Below are 24,246 nucleotides of genomic sequence, written 5' to 3'. Positions count from 1 at the left end.
TTTAATGAAATGTTCAAGTTGGAACATATCACGCTTTCGGCCTCAAACTTAGTAACGTTACAACCACACTGCAAAGAACTTTTGTTTTCGAACTTCCAAGAGCACTGACAAACTGTTTACAAAGGAACGCTTCATCCACCACTGAAGCACATTTAGCTTTGTGGTGGAAAGCAGCTGTTTAACCCCACTGAACAGCTCTGGCCATTGCAACAGTGGAAAAGCAATACTGCAATCACTGGAAAACAGGACTTTTTAGATAAGACAGTTGTTCAAACTTAGAGCATTACAACCAGCTAAGGTGGCAGCAGCCGCCACTAAGGAAAACATACGATCTGTGTTTTGCAGGGAGACATATCAAATAATTTCTTTTGATTGTAAAATCTGTAATTTTGTAAATCTGTAGAATACATTTAGATTAAAAATCATATATCTCTACATACCAAGACATTTAGGTAGAAATAYTGGAAATAATGACATAATCTTCCTATATAGGAATTGCTTGCGCATATTCACAACTCAAATGCTCATCGGGCAAGTTTTAGTTTACTCTTTAAAAGCTCTATTCCCACAAAATCTATGCAACTGCAAATTCTACACATTAGTAAAATTCTGATAATACAAAAGTTAACATAAATTTTTCATTAGCAAGGCCAGCATGTAAAATGTGGATGCATTTAAGTTACATAGGTCAACATAAAGTTATTATMTTCTCCAAAACTCAATCTAAAAATTAAGCATTCTTTACCAAATCATTGTGTAGTTTAAAAACATTCAGCACAAAAGGTTTTAGTCTTCATTTTCTTAGACACTAATCTTCATACTAGCAATTAGAAAAACATTATGCCATATACAAGTATGTGCACAAATAGACAGGAATACATCCTCTCTTTTTTTTTTAAAAAAAGAGGTAATTAAAATCTAAAAACAATTAAAATCAAAGTCATGAAGTTACTTTAAAATAAAATAAATTGAACTTAAGTTTAATTTCTCACATTTCACTTTACAAAATCACCAGAGAAAACTAGATTTGGCCCCTGCAGCTCACATCTAAGTGAAATTATTACACACACACACACACACACACACACACACACACACACACACACAGAGGGAGTGAGAATAAACCTTAAGCAAACAACTTCCTTTCCACAACTTTGGTTTTTAGATCTATGACAACATCTAATGCATTTTCTGAGACCAGATGTCAACAGCCTGTCTAGGCGATGTGTAACTTTTTATACAGCAGAGCACGAAAACAAAGGCTCATACATTCAGTCCCGAATTGAAATCCCACATGGAACTGATCTTTCTAGCATATTTTAAAATCCTGTATTTACTTTTATTAACCTTAATAACTTTAAAATGCATTTTAAGCATCGTTTCCCTTTGAATTCAGTGAAACAGGGGAATCTTTTCTGTCCCCCTCTCTCCTTTTGTTGGTAATCTTTTACAGCAAAAAAGTCTGTGTTGCTTTTTCTCCCCCGCCCCATCCCCTGCCTGTAAAATCAAAGTTGGACAAACACTGCACGGCTGAAGTGACATATTTGAATGGAATTCAGACCAACCAGTTCCTGTTTATGTTTCTGATTTGAGAATGTAGCCTTCTCATTCACTATACATTAGAAACACACCAAGGCCATAAACGGTGTCAGGTTACAGGCAGGCAGGGCCAAGGAGCATTAATCATTACTTTAAGGCAACTGGCAAAAGCAGCAGCTGAGGGAACACTACACCCTTCAGCTCTGCATAAATGGACATTCCAGGGTTTGGGTTTTTTTTCCTCCTCCCCGCCCCCCTCCCCTTCAGCATCCATTTTATGAATGAAACTTCAGGCTGCACAGAGTCCATTCATATAAAAGCTATGCTCCCAGGGCTCAGTCTCCCGGGATCAATCGGTCTTGGGTAAGGCTGATGTGATTGGTTTAAGGCAGGCTTCAGCCTTCCATTACTGATTTAAAATGCAGCCTGTGTCCATTTGACCTGCGTTAATGCACAAAGAGTAAATCCAGACTGTGCTCTCAATCCTCAAATCAAATCATTAGCCAGTGCCACTTACTGTAACTGTAGATGTAGAGGATATTTATCCATTTCTTTGAAAAAAACAGGGACTGCAGGACAGTTTTTCAGATCATATTGTCTGCTTTGAAAAGAAAAATAGATGTATGGTCTCCTGCCTATATGCTCATACTAATGTGGCGCTCAGGCTTTCTTTTGTTCAAGATAATCTTGCAAAATTACTTTTAGTCTAACTCCAAACTTCTTTCTGACAGAGTTAGTGAATCAACAGAGGAAATCAGCTAGATAGGAAGCAAGTGGAAAGTTAAAATTCTGCCTTTCACAGCAATTTTCCTAAGTTCAGGTTTCCTAAGTTTCCCGCTGTTCACCATCTCAGACACCATTATTTTCTCCTGTCCTATCATCCAACAGCAGATTTGTGTCTAGGTGTTTTAGGAGCAAGTGCAAAGCGCGGTGCGGCTTAACAATCGGCTTAACCAAATCCCTGCTCGCTCGCTGAAGCAACACAGCAAAGACAAGCTCCTGAAACAAGATATTTCAAACCACACAAACGATGTTGGGGAACACTGCAAAACCAAAAAAAAAAAAAAAAAAGAGAGGAGAGGAGACTTCTTAACCTACTGAACTCGGGAGCAAACGCCTGTCCCTTACGGCCTCCTGCCGTCATCCCCACCAGATTTTCTTGGAGAACAACTGTACTGCTGCACAAAAGAACTTCGCTAGGGCCACACGCAGATGCAGTTTTGGGGTGCACATACCGAAGCATCGTACTGCTGAAAAGGACGGAGTCACTTGCGTTTCACAGAGCATTTTATAAAACTCTGTTGAAAATACTGGAAATATTTGCAGCCTGACATGGCCAAAAAAGAAGAGAGAGAATTTGAGGAAAAGATTAAGGAGCTAGAGGATTTATGAAGCAAGATTTCAACAACAGCTCACCGAGACAGCCTAAGAGTATGCACGCAAACTGTCTACAGAGATTTAGAGGTGCTGCGTTGTTAATACTAAGGAATTGTTTCGGATGAGCCAAGGAGGTGTAGCTACGAGCAACGGAACAAAACTGATCAAAGGGGGGGAAAAAAACAGGCTTACCATCAAGAAACGTTCCTTAACTGTGAAGTCTATTAGGCTGTGAAATGATCTCCCAAGGGAATAATTGTAGTAATAATACTTAGCACTCATACGGTGCTTTACATTTTCAAGACCCTGTACGAAAATTAGCCAATATATTTAAAGTGGGTAGTAGAAACGCCGTGCGTCGTGTCATTTTAAATGCAAGAGAATAACCCGGAGAAAGCAATCCCATGTAGACTCGGACTGACAGTTAAGATTTCCCTTCTTTCTTCCTATCAGTATCTCCAAATGTCTAAACTTTACCTCGAAGAACAAAAATAACTTCACTGAAAAAAACACCCATTCATTAGAATATCCAGTTGTTGCTTTTTCTTAAATTAGACCAAAAATAATCATACTCCCAAGAAATACATTTAAAATCTCACCTTTTTCTTCACATTTTAATTCACCACATTCCCTAACATTACTCCACAAACTCCCAAATTTAACGAGGTTTCAGCTGATTTCTAAGGAAAAAACATACCACCAGGAATCATTTTCCAAGTTAATTTGMACTGTTTTGCTTTTCAAAAAACATCACATCAGGTATTTTGGAGGACTCTTGCTTTTATTCTTTTCATAGTCATTATGTAAATACAAACTTACAACGTGGATAGCAGAAAGCTGATAACATCCTTTGTCTATAAGGGGAAACACAGGAGGCTAAGAAGTGTCACAATTATAATTTCCTGGGTAACCTTGATTCAAGTCCTTTGTTGCAAGTGAATTTTGATATAGCCTTTTGCCTCAGAACTCTTGCCTCTTGAGTGCACAGCTCAGAACTGTTTAGGGGAAGGGAGGGCTGTTCAGTAACTAGATTTGTAGGTGGACCCCCTGCTTCATTTGTTACAGAAGCTGGAAGTTGCACAGTTAATGAGGCAGAACGTTTCAAGAAAGGAAAAAGATGACCTCCAGATTAATACAGCTGAATGATCAATTTTAGGCCCCAGCAAAGGCGGTTCCAGACCCAGCAACATTTTCCAGATTTTTTTTGTCAGATTTTTCGTATTATGTATTTTTTATTTTTGCAGTGCATAAACTGGGATGTTCCTGTCTGATGCCCCTGTATTTCTTTGTATAGAAATACAGATGAAGTCACTAGGAACTGAGCTTGGAACRTACATAACACCCTTTAGAAATTATCCAGTCCTTTCTGGGTACCCAAATTAAGCAYGTATGTATCTGATGTGTCTGTCTGCCTCCACTCATTAGTAGAGGGGCGATTCCCCATCCGTTCTCACACGCTCATGAAAGGTATTTATTGTTGGTGAAGCCCACAGGAATTAGAGGYTTTGATAAGCAAGTGAGAAAATAAGACAAGGAGACAAAGAATAAACTATTCCAAATTATTGAAGTGATGTGACTAGTATCTTGGAAGAAAACTTTGGAAGTGGCAAGGATAGAACGCTAGTTTTCCTTTAGGACCATTCAAGTACATTAACCATGAGGCTACTCTGAAATACARCTGCAAGAACAGCCTTGCTAATGCTCCTAAACTTCTTGGTAAGGCCTGAWTCTACCTAGATTTCAGCAAATAAATTTCTGGCAATCACTAGTAAGCACATGCAAGCAACAATCCCCCCTCTATATATCTCTGACATTAACACTAACCTGTGACAAATTTCAAAATTCCCAGTCCATGACTGCGCACAAAAGAACTTTCCAAACAAAAGAACTATTTCAACAGGTCAAAATAAAATGTGAATTTTAACTGCACTTTAAGATTTTAAGATTTTTATTTTTAAAATAATTTTTAATAATAATTTATGCAAGTATGGCTACAGTCATTACTTTAAATATTTGCAAATACATTGCATTTTGTAAGGAGGTTTAAGTAGGCAAAGAAGCTACCTGAAAATGAATGTCAGAAYAGATGAAGTGTCTGAAGCCAGGCCTTTTTATTTAAGCAACTAAATACATGGGTTGAAATCAAGATGATGTGCTAACTATAAAAGAACGCCCATTATTTATCCTTGCAAAAAAAAAACAAAACAGTCTTGGGAAGCATTTTGGTCTATATTCATTAAGGATGTCAAATGTCAAGTCTCTATTGCTGTTTCTGACTGCATCTTTGTGTTTTAAGTTACTAGATATAACATCAGGTACTAAACACACCTGTGACTGGCAGCCATAGAAAAAATCTGTTGTAGAAAATAAGGTCTTATTCAATATATATATATATATGTGATGCACTGTGACTTCTGGAAGTGTGAATAGATAAGAAAGAGCTTCTACTTTGTTGACATTTTTCATTTTTCTATTTCCATTATCTCAAACATTCTGCAGTAGAAATTGCATACCTGCAATTACAATTACAACTAATTGATCTGCTATTTCCCATGTCATAATTAATGTCATGTTTTAATAGAGTTATAATCATTCCATAATAATGCTTTTCATTCACTACCTTCCTACAAAGTATAAAAGTGCACAAAAGCAATGAACTTTATGAGGCTGTTTCAAAAACATCCCAAAAGGAACATCTCGGTGTATTACAATGAACTTTTTAAATATGTTTCTATATTCTTATCTGCAATAAAATACCATGCAAAAAAGACTCTTCACTCTGGCATTCCTCCTTCCCTGAACATACATAGGTGAAAAATGAAATCAATGATTCAGTGACAAATACATTATGTTTCCTAAGGGGTTATTTAATGTACTCTTAGCAAGGATGGAAAATGATGGTTTCTAGAGAACAGATGGTAACAAGACAAAATATCAACAGACCACAGTTGTTGACTGCAATTTATGGAGTGTACAGATGTGTCAACYTAAATGCAGTGATTCTGAGGCCAATAAAAGTACTTCCTGATACCAACAGATTAATTTTTCATGACCACTGGTTACACAGCTATTACATTTTTAAAAACTAATTATTCATCTACAAAAGAAACAACAACTTTGCTTGAACGTCATTACTATAAAGTGGAATGTTGCTCTTGCTGGCAACAATAACAAAAAAACAAAAAAGGGAACTATGGGATAGGATACAAGTTTGCACATCACCCTTTCAGAATAAAATCTGCTTTTTTTTTTTGCAGTAAAGAGTATTGCAAAGAAAGATGAATGCCAGCAGCCAACACAGATTTAAAGTAATAGTATGCAATAAGGAGATCCTACTTCCTAGCCAAATATGAGGCATGCTTACAAAAGGGCCTTTTTTTACCCTTTAATTTAGCAGGATGAATAACGGTGCTTGTGAAGGTTGAAAGAGACTGGCAGTGCCTGAAACTGCAGTTCCCTTTTTATTATCCAGCAGCATTAACTAGTTAGACAGTCTCCCCAGGGCTGCTCGATAAGACTAAAGAAACATGACTACCAAAACCACATATCTCAGAACCTTCGTCAATGAAAAGGTTTAGTTCTAGATCTGATCATTGTAGTCTGAACCCATTTTCATCCTGGCTTACACTTCAGCTTGGAGAAATATATCCTCCTGAGTCCCTTTCCTGTGTATGTCCACCTCAAACTCCTCTCAGGATCAGGCCTTTGCTTGTCAAGAATAAGAAAGGARAGGGTAGCTCTATATTACATATTCCCTTCTTCCAACACACAAATAAATTCTAAAATAAGTACATTATAACAATCATAATACAAAATATCTAACTTAAGAGATAATGTTAAGTTAGCCTATAGAGATGACAAAAAAAMCCAAATTCTCCACTATCAAAGATGCAAGATAGTTTATCATGAGCTGAACTGTTTACCCCATCCAACACATCCAGCCTACCCTATGTTGCTTTAACCTCAGCTTTTCTCCACACCTATCCTTCTAGCTTCCTTCTCCTCCTTAGCTCCTTAGACCTCATTACTTAACTCTCTTCTTAAAATCCTTTTTTCCCCATATATAAGCACTATATTTAAATGGTGGCAAGATAACCTAACATTTACAATGTTATTCTCTCCACTTCCATTTTTATTCTTTCTGTCACTTATCTTTTCTATTTTCACCAGAAGCTGTTCAGAACATGCTCTGCCACCATCACTTTGTTTTGTATAGTCTCTACTGCAATGAGGCTCCATTTTGGTTGTCCTATAAGTGCTATCATAATAAACATTATTAATAGCAACAGCTTATTCTCTACATCAGCAACCTGGCATCACAGATTATGTACATCCACAAAACACATCAGTGTGCACAAACTGAGAAGCTGACACCAATTTGGCTGATTCTTCTCCCTCATTGGTTTTATAGCTGTATAAACCCCACTTCAGTGGAGTTACTCCTGATTTAAAGTAGTGTAAGCAAGAGGAGAATGAGTCCTCTATTTCTGGCAGACAAATGAAAGAGCATAAAACAGAGCGCACAGATTTAGAGGTCAAAGACACTACAGTACAAAACATCCCCCCTCCCCCAGAGCAAAGCTCAACTTTCCACCCTTGAGGTTTCTTCTTTRGCTTCTTTAAACTATGCACAGCCTAGATGGAGAGTTTTGGAAAATGATATCCCTTACAGAGCAATCAGACAAGACAATGGTGGCACAAGACACTCTGCACGATGTTCCAGTCTTACTGCTTTGCAGATATATTGGACATAAGTGAATTCAGGGGACTGAGAAGTCAAAAGAGCTAGTTGCAGTTTATATGATCAAAATGTCAACAGCACAAGCTTGAATTCGTTTATTACTTTATCACTAAAGTAACAGAACTAAAGTATCGCTAAAGAAATGGAACTAAATGAGAATCTCACCTACCTGAATCATATGCAAAATCTCTAGGTTCCTGTTTAATCATCAGAGGAGGGGGGAAATTTTGACTGGCTGCACTGCCAACCATAGCATTGTGTTCATAAACTGGATCATGGTACTCCTGCTTAAAACCTTGAGGTGGAAAAGGGATGTTTGGCTCAGACATCTGCCGCTGATATATTGGACGTCCTTCCCTCGGCATTGCAGGCAAAGGTGGGAAAGAATTGCAAGGTTCAGAGAGCTGGCGGCGAAATCTAGGACACAAATTAGAAAGGTCATTTAAAGATGCAATTACTGGCTTTAAGGTACATTCTATTTCCTGAAGATCTTCACAGGTCATGATTAGCAGGAGGGAACTGCTATCACTTCATCAGTAGCAGATATTTTATTTATGATAATGCCAAATGCTCACATCAGGATTATGACCACTGCAGTGCTGTAATAACAGAAAACAGCAACAAGCAAAAAACCAAAAACAATCTCAATAAATACCAACTCTAAAACCCGTGCCCACCACCATCCTCTTTGCTTTCAACATCTTCTCTGCAACAGAAAAAGGCAAGCAGGAAACGCATTTGGTCTTCCATCAACTTCAAATTAGCTATAAAGATGGACTTTACCCACCACAGTAACATGAAGGAGTCTTAGCTAGAGTTCTTTGTTCTTTCATAAGTATTAATGACATACTGTTGGCATTCTAAATTACTTTATTCTTACTGCTACACAGAAATGATTCTGACGACCCTAACAAACACATTTCAAAAAAATAGTACTGTCTACAGTAACATCTGGAATCGTTCCACAGTAAGAGTCTCCAGTTCTCTTCTCTTGCAGATGACATCATGGGAAGCCTACCTGAGAAGCTGGCATTGCATTTCAGCTTCAGTGAGAAGGAGATTTAATCACTCCAGAAAAAAGACAGGGTGCAGATTTTGCTAAGAGACATAATGCATTAGAATTCCTCTCTTGCCTTAATTTGTTTCCTAGGCCATTTCTGCATGAAACAAAAAGTCCATTTGAGCCACTCACTACTCCAAAATGTTCTTCAAATGGCAAAAAGTATGAGAATTCAGCTTTAAATTAATTTCACTTCAATGCAGCGATGCTCAAGAACCTACAYGTGATGCCCCATCTATAAAACATATATATGCCTGGACTAAAAGGTCTGAATGGAATCACTTGGACATCTACAGGTTCAAAGCACCGAGAATACAACAAAGGTGCTAACTGCTTGCCTGGCCCTGATGAATTGCAAACATTAGAACAAAGTTCTCTTGCCCTCTCCTGCGGAATACCACACTGTGGGGACCTCTTGCTTCTGCACTAATTCGTAGCAGATGAAGTGTTCTTAAAACAAACTGCTTACTACCCCTATTATCATTCATCATGAATAAACACACTTTTCTTTCCTTAAAAAATAAATAAATAAATAGACAAACCCCAGAAGCCTGTACCTTTCTTTGCAAGTTTCTCACTGTATCATGAAAAGTCAAGAATTAATCATCCTTCAGCTTCTGGCACTTTGCAGCTCAACTGACTTTCGTTGATGCAAGCAAAAGCAGACATTCTCTTGAAGAATATTGGAWGAGTGAAGAAGAAAGCAGGGTTTTGACTGTACAGGAAATACATCTTATATATAGTACAAGACTCTGAAACAATTTTTACTCCACTAACTTCTATCAATATACTGCTCTGAATTTGGTCTGACAAATATTTACAAATACTCTAAGAGCTACAGGGACAGAGGCTATTAGAATGYAGTAGCAAAGACTGGAAACTAATTGTTTTACTGAAAATTAATCTTTAATGCTGCCGTAAGTATTCTATTTTGCTGTAGAAAGAGTACTGCACTGTAACATTAGGTTTTGCAATTCCACCTACACCTGCAGAAAATAAACTTAGAAACTCAAATGTATTATGAAACAGTTAGGCTGACTGGCACTGCATTCATTTCCCTCTTTTCCTTTTTTCATTAGCCAAAAAAAGAAGCAGAAATTATCATTAAGAACTGTCAAGGAGTGAATCAGAAAATTGCAACTTGAAGTTAAAATAAGAAACAGGCTCACTCACAAAGCCTCAAAGGAAGTTAATAATACTTGTTGTACTGGAAGCTTTGTATGGAATCAAGCCATTTGTTTATACAAGTGGATCTGATTCCTGTTGGTACTTGTTAGGGCCACTTATCGCTCATATATTCAKGTCTTGTATGAAGCTGTATGTGCTGTATGTTCTAGATAGTGATGCTATCTTATGCCATCAATGCATGCTCCAAAGAAATACACTTTGAGTTATGCATTTATATATATTCACACAGGTAGGTCATTTGTTTAAGTATTTTCTAAACACTGTGAAAGAATGTCTTTTCCAGCTAAACCAGGCCCTGTGTAGCAAACCACCTCGTACATTAGGAGGATTTRAATTTCACAAAAATATGAAGTACACATTTACTTCAAACAACTGAAAATGAGGAAGTTCAAAGTAAATTTCTTTCCTTTAAAAAAGAAGAAAGATGAAACTTATGGCCTATTCTGAGTCAGCTATTTTTGGACTTCACTAAAAAGTCATTCAACATGATGTTCTGACATAGAAGGGAACCATTAAGGCAAAATGCCCTAAAGAACATAAGTATCAAATTCATAGAAAGAAAATCCTATGTCAAGACTCCATAAAGATTGTGTAGAGCAAGTGTTACGGGTATAGAAAAATAAACTGTCTGAGGCGCATACAAGCCTCTATAAATACTCAAATTAGAGCTGACATAGAGTTTCAGTGTTCTCTTTGCAGGTTGCTCTAAAACAAAAGTTTTTCCAGCCTGAAAAAAATCCTATTTTTGCTCTCTGCACAGAAGCCATTTAGCTTTTGAAGATTTCAGTCTCCTGACTACTTGACTTTGGTGGATGTACAGAAACGCATTTGTCCACCATCCTGTATTCAAAACCATGCCTTGGCTTCACTGGTGGTCTGCATGGTTAGGCCACAGTCCAAGRACGAGGAAAAGACCGGCACCTGAAGGGGCCAATCCAGTGTTTCGGCACTGCCAGAAAAGCTCATAAAGAACCCTGGGTGATATTTAAAACTATCTCAGAGCAGTAAACAGTAATATAAACCTTAGTAACCTCCTTCAGAAGTGATGTGCACAAATCCCTGGAGATAATATCCCTTATTAGAGCAGAACCATGCAAATCGCACTCCCAACAACTATGATTTTCTTTTAAGGTTCCTTTTATTTTGCTTATGTTTCAGCACTAAGTCTAATCTCTGAACATATAGGTCTGTTTATACACAGCTGAATTTCAAAATGCTCAGAGCAACCACACAGTGCAGCAAACAAAAATAAGCTTATGTAATAAAAGTTAGGATGATTAAAATTCTACACACAAGTGTTTGGTCTCAAAAAGTAAAAGATTCCACTCCAAGCATACACACTGCAAAATTGAGCTAAGAAAGATGGTCAGTTGTCTGGAGATCTCTAACATATCAAAACAAAACAGGGTGACTTAAGGACAGTTTAAGCTTAATTCTAGTTTCCAGCTCTTGTGGGTTTTACTCAGACTAATGTTATTTGAGCATGGTTTATGTTGGCATCTTAATTTTTTTGAAATGCTTCAAAAGGGTTTGGAAAAACCATTCACCCTTCCAAAGAATACTCTGAAGCAGTGACACGATAATATAACCACTTATCTCTTTGATAGGAAAATCTTTTAGCAAGAGGCCAGACACTTAAAGCCAGGACCATGCCTGCTGGTGACTTCATTATCTCATAGGGCTTACTAGCCTCAATGGATTACCCTCACAARGTAGCAGAAGTACATCATTAAAACTATGTCACTGCTAATATTAACTCCTACTGGAGTCTATCAWGCTGGATATCAGTCTTTTATTAAACATGCCTATTTATGGCTTTCTGAACTACTCTGGCTTTCACCTTGGACCTTTTCAGCTGTTCTGTTTCCAAAGAGAATAGTTGAGCGTGTGAATCCATGGCTGCCCTACATCAGAGACCGCTTGCAACCACAATGGAAACACTCTCTGTTTGGATCCCCTGCATGTTTTGTGTTTTACCTGTGGTCCATAGGGAAACTGTTGTCTTGAATGGACTGGGATGGAGGGAGATGGGCAGGGAAAACCCGGTCGGGCTTAGGAGTCTGAGCTGAGTTTGGGGAGGCATGGTGCAGCGGTGACACAGGAGTGCTGGATGGCGTTGGTGGGTTGGAGGGCCTCATTCCCACTTGTGGCTTCTGATCATAGGCACTATCAGAAAGAGGAAGAAAAGGTCAGGTTATGTTCTCTGCAAAATGTATAGCAACTATATCCAGAGGAAAGAAGTGTCACATTTATAAGCTTTTTATTACAGATAYTTTATTAACCAGTTTGGGGCAGAGGAATTCTCTGCTTTACACTGAGGAGAACACAGTAAAAATCAAGTTAGAGGTCAAGTGGCTCAACACACCATTTTCCTCTCTAGGGCCTAGAAATGTATTTTTAAAGGATTCAGTCTTAAAGTGACATTCTAAAGGAGATATACAAAATACATAAAAGTAGAAGCACCTGGACTAGAGTACAAAAGCAGTCTTGATGGTGCCTGTCAAGTCTCTTTTTTAGAGCTTGCACAAGCCACAAAGTGAAACAGTAAAACAATGCAGCAGAGAGAAGGCATCTGACCCAGAAAAACAATGCTGTTAGCTTCGCTGCCCACACTATAATGTCACAGCCTCTCCTAACAGGTTATTTTTCTCTCTTTCAAAAATAAAATTCTGATCCTGCAAATAAGTAGACACTATTTTTAAAGGTGCTCCAAATGAGGAAAGKACTTTAGCACTTTGATCACCTCCGTGTCTAAGCAGGACAAATAACAGACGTTAGCCAGGTAGTGAACATGAACTTGCATATTTCCTTAAATCATGTCTCCTAGCATCCATGAAATCCATTGATGGTTGCTTTTGATTTTTTGAAATCAAAATCACTCCTCTATGACTGAGGGAGCCACTGGTTTCTTGTTTTTGTTTTTTAATCTTTCTTCCCTCCACCCACATTAAATGTAAAYGCTTTAAGTATTACCAGGTTTGGTAGTACACTAATGAAAATAAAAGATCACTGCCAAAATAAAAGACTCCAAAATAGACCAAAGCGTCAATAAGAAACCCTTCACTGCTGACACTAAAAGAAGAATGAGTGACGTGTTAAGCGTGAACCAAAAGAAAGTCAATAAAGAATGCAGCGGTATCAAACTCCCCTCACCACCTTCCCAAAAGAATTACAGCTTTTATTATCCACCTTTACAATCAGAAGACAACTTGCTTTTGAAAAGATAAAGATGCAAAGGCCTAATAAAATACTATTTTAAATTGTAATCACCCAGAAACGCACACATATATCATCTGCAAGACTTGTTAAATATCGGGTCTGCCAATCTCTTGTCTGTTGCACAGAGCTCTCTCTCTTTCCTAATGTGTGTAATGCATTTTAAAAGTACTTTCAACACAACTCTCAGAAAACAAGACACTCCTTCCTTCTTTTTCACACTTGCACCCTCAGTTTCTAAACTCTGGTGATCTCCCACGGGGGAGGAATGAAGAACATGCATTTTGATGAAAAACATTGCTTTAAAACGATTATGTAAGTGTTTGATACAACTGTAAACAACTCCATCAGTGTTCATCAGCTAAACGCATTATCTCATCAGTCTGTTATCTGCTGAAGAGGTAACTTTTATAAGACCCCTGTTATGGTTTTATCACTCTTTAGTCAGTCCTCATTTAAACCAGCAGTTCCCACTGAAACCACGACAAGCATACTCCTGGTGGCTTTACCTGACATTGTACAGGCACTTTTCCCCATAACTGAACTTGAATGGTTGCTCTTGACTGCAAGCGGAGCCAAGTTCTGAACATGGGCTATGGGGTTCCTTCTTGATTTTCACAGGGAGACCATGAAAAGCCACTGGAAAAAGAAAGAAAATGCAATTACAAACCAAGTACAATATTAACAATGAGCTTTCTCAAGTAAGCTAGACACTGCTAATTAAACACAGATTAATTAAAGCATTGTAGCACTAGAAACAATATAGGAAATAAACATTTCAAGTATTTCTTTGGGTGTAAGCAGAAAAATAGACACTAGAGATCCTTTGCATTGGCTATTAGCACTTTTATTGTTTAATAGAATGATGGCCAGGATCCCATCTCATTAGCAGGAAAATAACAACCCACTTATATTTGGCTTTACTACTGTAAATGTTGTCAGAGGCAAAATACTTCCTAGGCACCAAATGTTTCTAAGTAGTATTAGTGAGGTAGCTTTTAGCTATAAATGCAGTGGTAGTTCACTTCAAAGAGTGCCACACAAACGACTCCAAAATTAATTTCTCATGTATCAGCCTCAAGTATTTGATTGGTAATCTTTTTGTCCSGTAAAATACATTAAAATATGCAGCCAAACTTAGGAAATTAGAGGATTACATGCTCCTTTAGTTATAAGTAATGTCTGAAAAAATACGCAAGAATTGCCTTCAGTATTTTTTTTCTCACAGGATAAAATTGTGGCCTCGCTGAAGTCAACATTAAGTGTGATGCAGACACAAACAGAGAAAGGACTTTAGCCATACTTTTTTAAATGGCAGAAAGAACAGACGGAGTGTGACAGAAACACAGCATTAATTAGAAGCACAAGTTGGTCTGGATTTGGAAAAAGGCCAAAGGTAAAGGTAAGGTGAACCAGCATATTAGTTCACGCCAGTCAACCTTTTCCTGATGTCATTGTCAGCCTTAACCAAAATTAAAGCAGAAGAAAATTCAAAGCAGTCTTAATTCCTTCACCTGATCTAGACAAATCTAGAATAAGTGGGGAAGAGGACAAAAGACTAGACGACATATTTAACTTAACAGCTTGAAAACACATCCTTCAAGTTTTAAATAAAATGAGGCTATAAATCTATTTTAGGATGCCGAGAAGCCTACAGTTTGGGGATTAACTCTCCTGAGGGAGGTTTGATTTTCTCACCCAAACACGATAGGAGGGTCTAGCCTGACACAGACCCTCGTGCCAGCATGGAAATCCACATAGCATAGCAGTTCCCGTTAGAGAACCTCAGTGYAAAATTAGGTCATTATTATACACCATTAAGTAGTATCTTGTCCCTTCCCTTGCATGTGAGCTTAGGAGAGAATTTATTACACTCTATAAATTTTCTGATGCTAACATATGTGCAGGTATATGTATGTATGTGGTGGGAGGGGAAAGCAAATGAAACACTCTAAAAAGTGAGCAATAGAACCAGTAAACTCTGATGTGTTTGTGCCCTACCCTGATTCGGGATTCCCACCATGGGTTTTCCCACAGTTGCGCCACATACAGAGAWTTTTTTCACAAGTGGGTCCTCTGGTACCCTACTATAAGACAGCATATACTAAAGCTCTTAGTTGAAACATCTGCAAGATATTGCTACATTATTTTGCCACGTATTTTCACATAAAAATCCCCAACTTGTCTGTTAAGACTGTTACCCAGCCATCATATTCGGTGGGTAATAGTCAATTACCTGAAAACATCTTGATGGGAGGGAAAAGCAGACAGAAAAAACAGGCACCTAATACTCACRTGCAGTAGCTTAAACACAGATGAAAAGTGGTGAACATCAAAACAAGGAAAGAACTTTTCCTGAATAAAACTGTTTGAACTTGCACTAAAATAAAAGCCTGTACAGACCTCTGGAATAAGGGTTGTCAAATTTCATTAACAAGGCAAAATGCCATCCACACTTAGCCCTACACTGTAATTGCAAAGCAGGTTGATATCTGGTAGTTTTGGCGGGGCGGGGGGAAGGTTGCTGGTGAACTTTTGCTGCTGCCTCTCTTCACGTGCCTTGGCCAGATAACGCATTTAACGCGTACGACAGGCCCCGCATCTCCAGCGCTGTGGCTCCGACGCAGAGGTAAGCGATCTCTTTGACTCGAGTCAGAGAATTAAACCACARCTGTAACAAGACTCTTTTTTTAAAGCCAGTATCACATATTTGCACAAAGGCCACACGCCGCTCTATTTTTTTTTTTAAAAAAAAAAAAAGAAAAAACTTTGCTACTTCCTCAGAGTTAATCTGTTATGAAAAATTACTTCCCTTATTTATTTTTAAATAACGGGAGTACAGAGACTCCCACACCACAGCGCTGTGCGGAGAACTGGCTGGGTATTTCATCACAGCGCTGAGAGCCTGAACGTCTGCTAACAGGCAGTTTTCCAGCTCACTGGCACAGGCACAAGTGAAAGCAGCACATTCATTTTGTGCAATTTGCTTTACCTTCCCACATGGAGTTGGTGCATGTAAAAGGCTGTTAAGTACTAAATTATTCCTTATCAAATCACCATCATCTGGAGTCATGATCAACACTAATTAAATTACTTTCACTGAGCACGGCTCCAGCCTGCTGCCTCGGCTGCGAGGTACGTTTTATTTTGCTTACTGTACAGTCCTAGCTAGGTACAAGGCACAGTGCTAGAAGGCATYTGTGCTGTAGTTTTAATTAAAGTTTACCTCACCTTCCTCCCAGCTTTATAAGCTAGGGTAAAGTGTATCAAATCAAGTAGGTTAACGCCTTCATTTCATTTAGGAAAGCATTACGGTCCACAGTGATTTTATATTAGATCTTTATCTTAACTACGGCCAGAACAGATAATGTAGCTGTAAAATTTAAAGCCTTCCTCAGGCAGTCCCCTGACACAGTCACCACGAAAAGCTTTATCTGTAACTTCTTCAATGTATGCTTTTAGAGGAAGAAAGGAAAAAAGACAGCCTTAGAAAAATACTTTCCATATTTTCTTTTGGTTTGATGCTTTTGGGGGGCAGAGGGGGAGGATCCTTGAAGGCTATTTGACCTTTCAAACCACACCATACATGTGGTTGAAAATGACAGTTATTTTCAAGAGTAAAATTTCAAAACAGTTCCTTGTATCCTCACTGCCACCTCCACCCATCACTGTTCATTTTAGAGTGACATTTGTTTTAGTACACCTATTAAAACAGGCTTTAAAGTATACAGTTTTACTAAGCTGAATTTTATATTATGCTTTTAATCATATTTTTTTAAGAGAGCAAGAATGCTTATTTATATAATCTAATTTTAGTGTAGAATCCCAAGCTACTAACACATCCTCCCAAAAAAAAATGTTTAAAACAACCAACTCCTCACCACTTCTTTTTTCCTTCTGGCAAATTCATTTTACTTAACCCCAGAATAAAGTCTCAACCCTGTTAAAGCAACAGGCACTTTGCCTTAATAATGGTCTTATTAAGAAGTGACCAAGGGCCAAGATTTCATCCCAAGTGATTACTTACAGATAACTACCTCCAAACTTGAAAGGCAAACAATCCTACAACCTGTATTTAGGTGGATGTCTTCAACGCCTCATCTCGACGACTGGGGAAAGTACAGCTTATCGGTGTCAGAACCTGTTCATTTTGCAGACCCTGCCTGTAGCTCCTTTGAAGCCAACGTGCAGACATAAGGCAAGCCGAAGGCTTGCTACCATCTGTGGCAAATTGATGAAGATGCAATATATTACTGCATGCATATTCTCTGTCTATAGATGTGTTTATCTGCACGGTAAGGGGGCTTGCATGTTACACACAATACGATCTTGTGCACTCTTGTGTTAACATTCTGTTTTCTGAAGTGTTTTTAAGGACGTAAATTCTACAAAACAATAATTCTGTATGAGTTCACTACATGGCAAAACAGGCTTAAAGGTAGGCTGGCGCTGACTACACCTGGCTTGAAACTGCTACTCTSCTCTGGTTGCTACCTGTCAGCAGCCTAATCTCCAAACATTTCACTCAAGGTAACTCCCAGCTTAAGACCTGAATGAATAGCAATTGTTTTAAGAAAACTTAAATTAAAGAAAGAATTGGTTTGTCTTAGAAGAGACTAATTAGTATACTTCCTAGGCTGACAGATAGGACATTTACTATCTCTTCACAGATAGAATTGAATCTCTTCTTTTGCGAAAGCTTCAGAAATACATTACAAAAAATATAAAAGCCATGGTTTCATATACTTTTCGATTCAAGAGACGATTATTTAAGATGAAAAAATGAGAGAGATTTTTGCATGGAATTGTCTGCAAGTCATTTCTACTTTAAGTAAAAGGTTATTTTATAAATTTCAAACTTCAAATTCCTGTCTACRAAACAAAGTAAATTTTGGTTTTATTTTCTGAAGAAGTGATTTAAATATATTTTTAAAGCTATGAAATATTACTAGCAATTCAGTGACGTGGGTTAATGGCTGGCAATCTTGACTCCACTGCCCAAAAGAAACCACGTGACCCTTGTAGGTAATGAGCATTTCATGTATGGTATAGAATAAACTGACAGTAGCAACCTTGCTTGTGTTACTGAACTCAAATGACTTTAAGTGATATTATATCCATGTGTGTTAAGTTCAAGGACTTTGTGCATCTGCAGAGAGAAGGAAGTAACAGGGAAGTCGACATAAGTCATGCCCTCTACATTTCTGCTGAATGTTTCTGGCTTGCTTTTCACATTTATGTCCTCAAATCACCCTCTGAACTTGATTCTGTAAACAGACTCATTCATTTTTACAGTTACAACAAAATTGTTAATATGTGATAAAAGTTTACAGAGATTTCTTGAACGCATTTGACAGAGGGGACTTGATTTCTGATAGCAAAAAAAAAATAGATGAAAAAAATTAAGAAAAAAATTATGTTAACGCAGGTCTCCAGCTGCTAGACTGATTGAGATGACCTGAGTTAGTATTCAGTAAACTTTCAAAAGCAGAAGCCCTCTGTACTGATAAAGCCAATACTGTCACACTTTAAAATCTATCTTACAATACACACAGAAATGCAGCAGGCACTTCAGATACATCAGAGTCTCTCAAAGATTCTTTTCCAGTACATTTACCTCCGCCAAGCCCTCCCCTTCCCCCAACACACAAAAATCCATTACTAAAGGGTCTAATCTCAGCTATCAGCACAGAGTGCCTTTTATGGAGCCATTAAACCATTTCTCTTGTTTACAGTGCCTGAAGAAAGATGTGAATTATGTCTGTGACAAAACAGGCGATAACATTTCTAAACTGCTATCAAAATGCAAACTGAAATACACTTAAGGACAGGGACCCTAATTCGCGTTTTTGCAATTTTCCTTGCTCACTATAACTGAGCAGCACTCACCTGATGATTCAGAGCAATTATTTATACTGTAAGTACAACAGGTCGGCATTTTGGTCCAAAAATATACATAGATAAACAGTTTATTGAACGGTTCATTCAGGAGGACAAAATGCTGGTTATTTCTCAGCTGTTAGTGATGACCTAGGTGCTCTTATCAGCAGGCTTGGGGGGGGTTCCAAACAACATAGTGGGTTTACACAATGCCTGCAATGCTCTAATTCTGCAACAGTGACTTACCATTTAAATCTACAACTTCTAAATTCAGTATTGGTATTTATCATTCCAATGCAACACGTCCCAAACTGGACACTTCTTACATGACCGTCCASGTAGGAATGCCAGTCTTAGACACCTGTTTTTGAAGTGGTTCTAAAAATGTGTATTTAACATGTGGCACAATAGCCCTCTGTGTTCTGGAGATTATTTATTGGTGATTTATTACTGTGAAAATCACTGTGATTTGAGCTACAGATTTCCACAGATAGTTACCTGCACTGTGAATTTCAACATTTAATAGGCATCTGARATGCCACAGCAGTGTGCTTTTTCCACATCATTCCACTATACATTAGCTGAGGCATTTTACAGATTATCTTTGGGGTGTACAGGAGGAATTAATTAAAGCAGCTGAAGCAAGGACTGGACCCAGATGACCAGTTCTTCATCCTCTGGAGATTACTGCTGCTACCGCAGCTGAATGGGTCATACTGGTGTACTAACACAAACTGAAATAAAAACACCTCTTTGGAAAGGTGACAGCTTAGCAATAAGCACRTATTTTTTATATATATAGTCTCATAGACAGTGGAAAAGAGGTGGAAGACAGAGCAAAAAGAGWGGTATCCAAGTCTCTGCAGCTACACTGTTCCCAGCACTTTTGAATCTGAACCTACACACACAGACCTCTGCAACAGCTGCTAGTACAGATGATTGAGGCAAGTTTCCACCTCGTGCAGTGTCTTGGCTAGACAACAGCAAAAAACGCTCTTGTTTCTGACCACTGAAACAGCTGCAAAGATGAGCAAGACTTGAAGACTGTGGACCACTTTAAAAAGTGGCTGAGCAGATTAAATCTACACAGACGCTAGCAAGTTCTCCAACAATTTGATCTATCAAAGTCACCTCTATCAGATCTCAGCTGGGCTCCAGTCAACTGGATTTCATTTAGGTCCTACTCTTTGCCAGATATTAGAAGATGATGGTGACAAATTGGATATCTGACACACAGATGCATATCATCACCGTGGTTTCAGAGACTTTCCTGGTAGTTTATATAAAAACTGAACATGGGCAAAGAACCTGAGATTCCTGGGTTTCACAAGTGAAAGTCACTAGAAAAGGGGAAAAAATATTCTGAAGCAAACTTGTCAAGTATTTTTTAAGGGGGGAGGGAAGGAAAGAGGCATGATATTGATATATTTTTGTTTAACTCCAAGAGAAAGAATCTGTCCCTAGAGATGAGTGGCCTTCACCTAGTCCCACTGAGTGGTGGCCATTCACTAGAGTCAGTGTGTGTGTCCATGCATGCACACAAACATGCRCAGAGCCAAATGGAAGTAAACATACTGAAGATGCAAGCATGCCTCTGCAATGATACATTGCATATTGTTAAAATATGTTTAATTAATAAATAGCAACAAGTTTCTTCCTTTTTAAATACCTATTTGAAACTTGGGAGAAAATGRTGAAGAGCTATGCAACAGAGAGGAACAGGAAGTAAACATAAAAATGACTGCAACTAAAAAGCTAGTTYTTTTCCTATGTGGTGGCCTGGTTTTAAGTTCAGGGAAGGAAATTTCAGGATAGCCAGTATCACTGCAAATRTTCTGCCACCTTTCTGGGTGCTCTTTCCCAGAAAGCGAAACCTCATGACTGGGCAGTACTTGGCAGATCTATTAGATATGATTCCATCAATTCAGTCTTTGCCTTGGCTTCAGATCAGATCCTTCCAGCCCCTACCAGCTCAATAGATAGAAACAGCATGGGACCTCATTTTTTGGAAGCTGGTTCTGAATGATGAGCCCAAGCACTAGCTTTCAAAGCCAACTGGCAAGAATAGAATACGTGGGCAAATGGATCTATTTGAGAACCTTGTTTAACAAAAGGAAAATACCAGCTTGGAAGTAATCTGTCACCTTTACTGGAAAATATGCAACTACAAATTCACTTTAATAACAGTTAAAATTCACTCTGCAAAATGAAGCAAATTGCTTTTTTTTTCTTTTCAGTCTAAAGCATACAATACTGTGCATGTCAATTAACAGTCTACTTAAATACTGCATTGCAAGAACGCAGCAGCATAGTTTTTAAAATCCTTGGAGGGGGGAGGGGGGGAAAGAGGTAGAAAAGAATAAAAGATAGTCCATAATTGTGGATTTGGCACTCAAAGTCTGCACAAACTGCTCTCCCATGACATGAGAATAAAAAAATATTGATTATAAATGTGATTGAGAAAAGAACAGCAAGTAGATAAAGATGCATTGTCCTGAAAACTGGAATTCTTTCCTATTTACTACTCTAGAATTTCMAGATGGAAAGTAACAGTAAATGTTCCTACAACTGATATTAGGATATTCTCAACTTTAACGTTTACAGTAATGCATTGTGTATTAACAAATAGTGTTTGTTAAAACAACTTTCTCTTGTTTTAGAGATTTTTTGTTTTTAAAGCAAACCACAAAGCAGTACAAATCAGAGACAGAAGACAAACAATCAAGTATTAGTGAAAATCAAWTTTAAGTTGAGTCAACTCCTCATCTTTAGCTTATTTTAATTCTTCATCTCCACCCTAGTCATTCCCTATCTTTACTGTGATCCAGCTTTAATGTAAAGCCTTTGAGAATAATGCATGCAAGATGGAAAAAAAAAAGTTGAATTAGAGAAAAGAGATGGGTTCACAGTACCTGGAGAATATCAAAGTTGCAGCAAGTCTGTTACAGAAAAAGGTTACATCACTATCAATACAGCAGGTTTATATCAGGGCTTTTGTACATGGGGGGGGGAGGGAAGTGACCAGCGACATTATAATTATACTGCAGACTGTAAGAGCCACTTCCTACAGGAGAACTTGGTTCTGACTCCTAAAAATGGCATTCSTGTCTCATTTCAGCAAAGAAATTCTTCCAGACATTTTTTTTAGAAGTAGAAAGAAATGTCATTCTTTAACTGATTTTTTTTCCCTAATGCTTGCATGCTTGGAGAACTCCAAGCCCCGGCAGATGCAGTCTGCTCCAGAGGTGGAAGGCTTCTTAGCCAGGCTGGAAGAGGGGGGCACAAGATTGTACCCATATGGCTAATAATTGGCTTAATTCTGTAAACCCCCATTTATAGACCCCCCTCATTTGCTTGTCTGTGCAGCTGCCATTTCAGAAATATTTGTCGGAGCTGCCGGGAGTGCAACGGCAGCACTCCGAGGCTGGGCCTGCTGGAGGCACGGCGGCCAGCGCAGTGATTGCCAGCCGCCTGGCTCCTCRCTTAAAAGGACCCTGGCAGTTGACAATCAATGTTACAAGCAAGTTTGCATATCAAAAAATAAAAAAGCTTGCCCAAAAGAGTAAGCCAGGTGGCTACAGAAAGAAATGGGGGGGGGGGAAAGGAAGCTTTCAGTAAATATTATTCAAAGTTAACCTATTCCCCAAATCCCAAAGACAGAGCAATTACACGGCAAACTTTTCAACAGGCTGCCAGTGAACACCTTGTTAGGACCCTATCTGTCGTTTGGCCTAACCCGACACTGTATTTGGCCAGCTGCTAACGGGCTGAACTGCCTCCTGGTATTAGAAGATTGTCACTGCCCTCGACCCCCCCCCAAAGCAAATGACTAATCTGAGGTGATTTTGGCTAGCTGACCCCGCTCACCCTCCACGCCCTAAAGATTTCCAGCAGAGAACTGTCTCGAGCATACTTTATTCAGCGGGAGTTACAGTTACTGACACAGTTTCTTAGCCTCTGAAAGCTGCCATCTCCCAGAAATGCTTTTATGGGCACTATTTTCTACTGATTTATGCCGCCTTCGTGCGGTGCTATCCTTCCTTCCAGACATTTACCTGCTGGAGTTTATGAGACTGGCAATTGCAGGCGGCCAAGGGACAGTCCCGCCGCCAGCGCCAGCGGCGGATGCCCTCACCCGGCACAAGGAATCGCCTCRGAGCGAGCGCCTCGAGGGCAAAAGTTAACTTGTTGATAAACCCCGCAGGCACCGGATAACCAGGAGAATAACACGAGGAAATTTGCAGAACCTTGGTGGGAGGGAGGAAGGGAGGATTAAGCCAGTAGGATCAAACTCGCGGGCTTTGATGTTCGAGGAGGGAAGGTGAGGCAGGAGGAGGAGCTCCCTCCCGGCCCCTGCCCCCAAAGCAAACGGGGCTCCCAGCTTTCTGGAGGAAGCAGTAACCTCATAAAAGTTAAACCAGCTGTAGTCCGTAGCAACTCATCTAAACCCCACRGACAACAGAAGATGATGGGGGGGGGGCAATGCAGCGGGAAAATCTAAAGAAATTTTAACCTTCCTAGACCAGATCTGTAACCTCGAAGACCACCCCCCTCTCCCTCCAAGAAGCACAGTTGCTCTTCACTTGCATTARCTTTGGGTGTTAAAATTCTGCCAGGAGAGCAGGGTCATTTGTTGCTACAGCTTCTTACAACRCTCTGCGGCCCCAGTGGTGCCCAGGCAGGATGCAGAGGGAGGCGCATCTGCCTTCAGGACTCGCGCTACAGAGGCGGCTCTCAGKGCAAAACCGAGCCTGGGAGAAAACCCACGCTGCGTTGCCGCCTGGGAAGCATCAGTGAAGTTAAACGAAAGGAGGAAAAGCACGGGGCACTAACTTAGGGTCTTTTTTTTTTTTTTTTCTTCCCCCTCCCCTGAGGAGGGGATTGCCATTTGCAGCAGTTTCAAAAATTTAAATCCTAAAATGTAACAGTTAAGTATACATGTAACTTTCATTACTAAAATATCCAAGTGAGATAATACTGCAATGTTTTACACACTTTCATCCCATTTCCACCTCAGGTAAGTGAGCAGTTTGAGGGTTTGGGGTTTTTTGTTTTGAGGTCCCCCCCCCCCCTTCTTCCAGCTTTCATGGACACAGAATCTTGAAGAAAACTTTTGCAAATTTAACAAATGTTTCTACCAGAAATAACAATAAGCTTTAAAATAACCCTTTTAATTTGCTTTGGTTTTTATTTAAGTATCCTCAACTTCATATATAGGCAAGCATGTTCACAGTAGGAGGGAAAA

The 24,246-nt window shown here is 39.0% G+C and overlaps 1 protein-coding gene across 3 annotated transcripts in view; it reads right to left on the bottom strand.

The window, feature by feature from the left end:
- Positions 1 to 24,246, bottom strand: part of ETV1 (ETS variant transcription factor 1) — a 67,196-nt gene that overhangs the window by 19,113 nt on the left and 23,837 nt on the right. For all 3 annotated transcript variants that reach the window (XM_085316387.1, XM_085316395.1, XM_085316405.1), the window contains exons 6-8: positions 13,631 to 13,760; positions 11,883 to 12,071; positions 7,827 to 8,074 (exon numbers count right to left, since the gene is read on the bottom strand). In XM_085316387.1, coding sequence (XP_085172513.1) covers positions 7,827 to 8,074; positions 11,883 to 12,071; positions 13,631 to 13,760 — 567 coding nt within the window. The remainder of the gene's footprint in view (positions 1 to 7,826; positions 8,075 to 11,882; positions 12,072 to 13,630; positions 13,761 to 24,246) is intronic.

This window comes from Rhea americana, unplaced genomic scaffold (assembly GCF_003343005.1).
Source record: "Rhea americana isolate MKP2758 unplaced genomic scaffold, rheAme1 scaffold_112, whole genome shotgun sequence".
NCBI classification, from domain to species: Eukaryota; Metazoa; Chordata; class Aves; order Rheiformes; family Rheidae; genus Rhea; species Rhea americana.
Note: the sequence above shows the minus strand (reverse complement) of the source record. Positions and strands in the feature narration are given on the sequence as shown.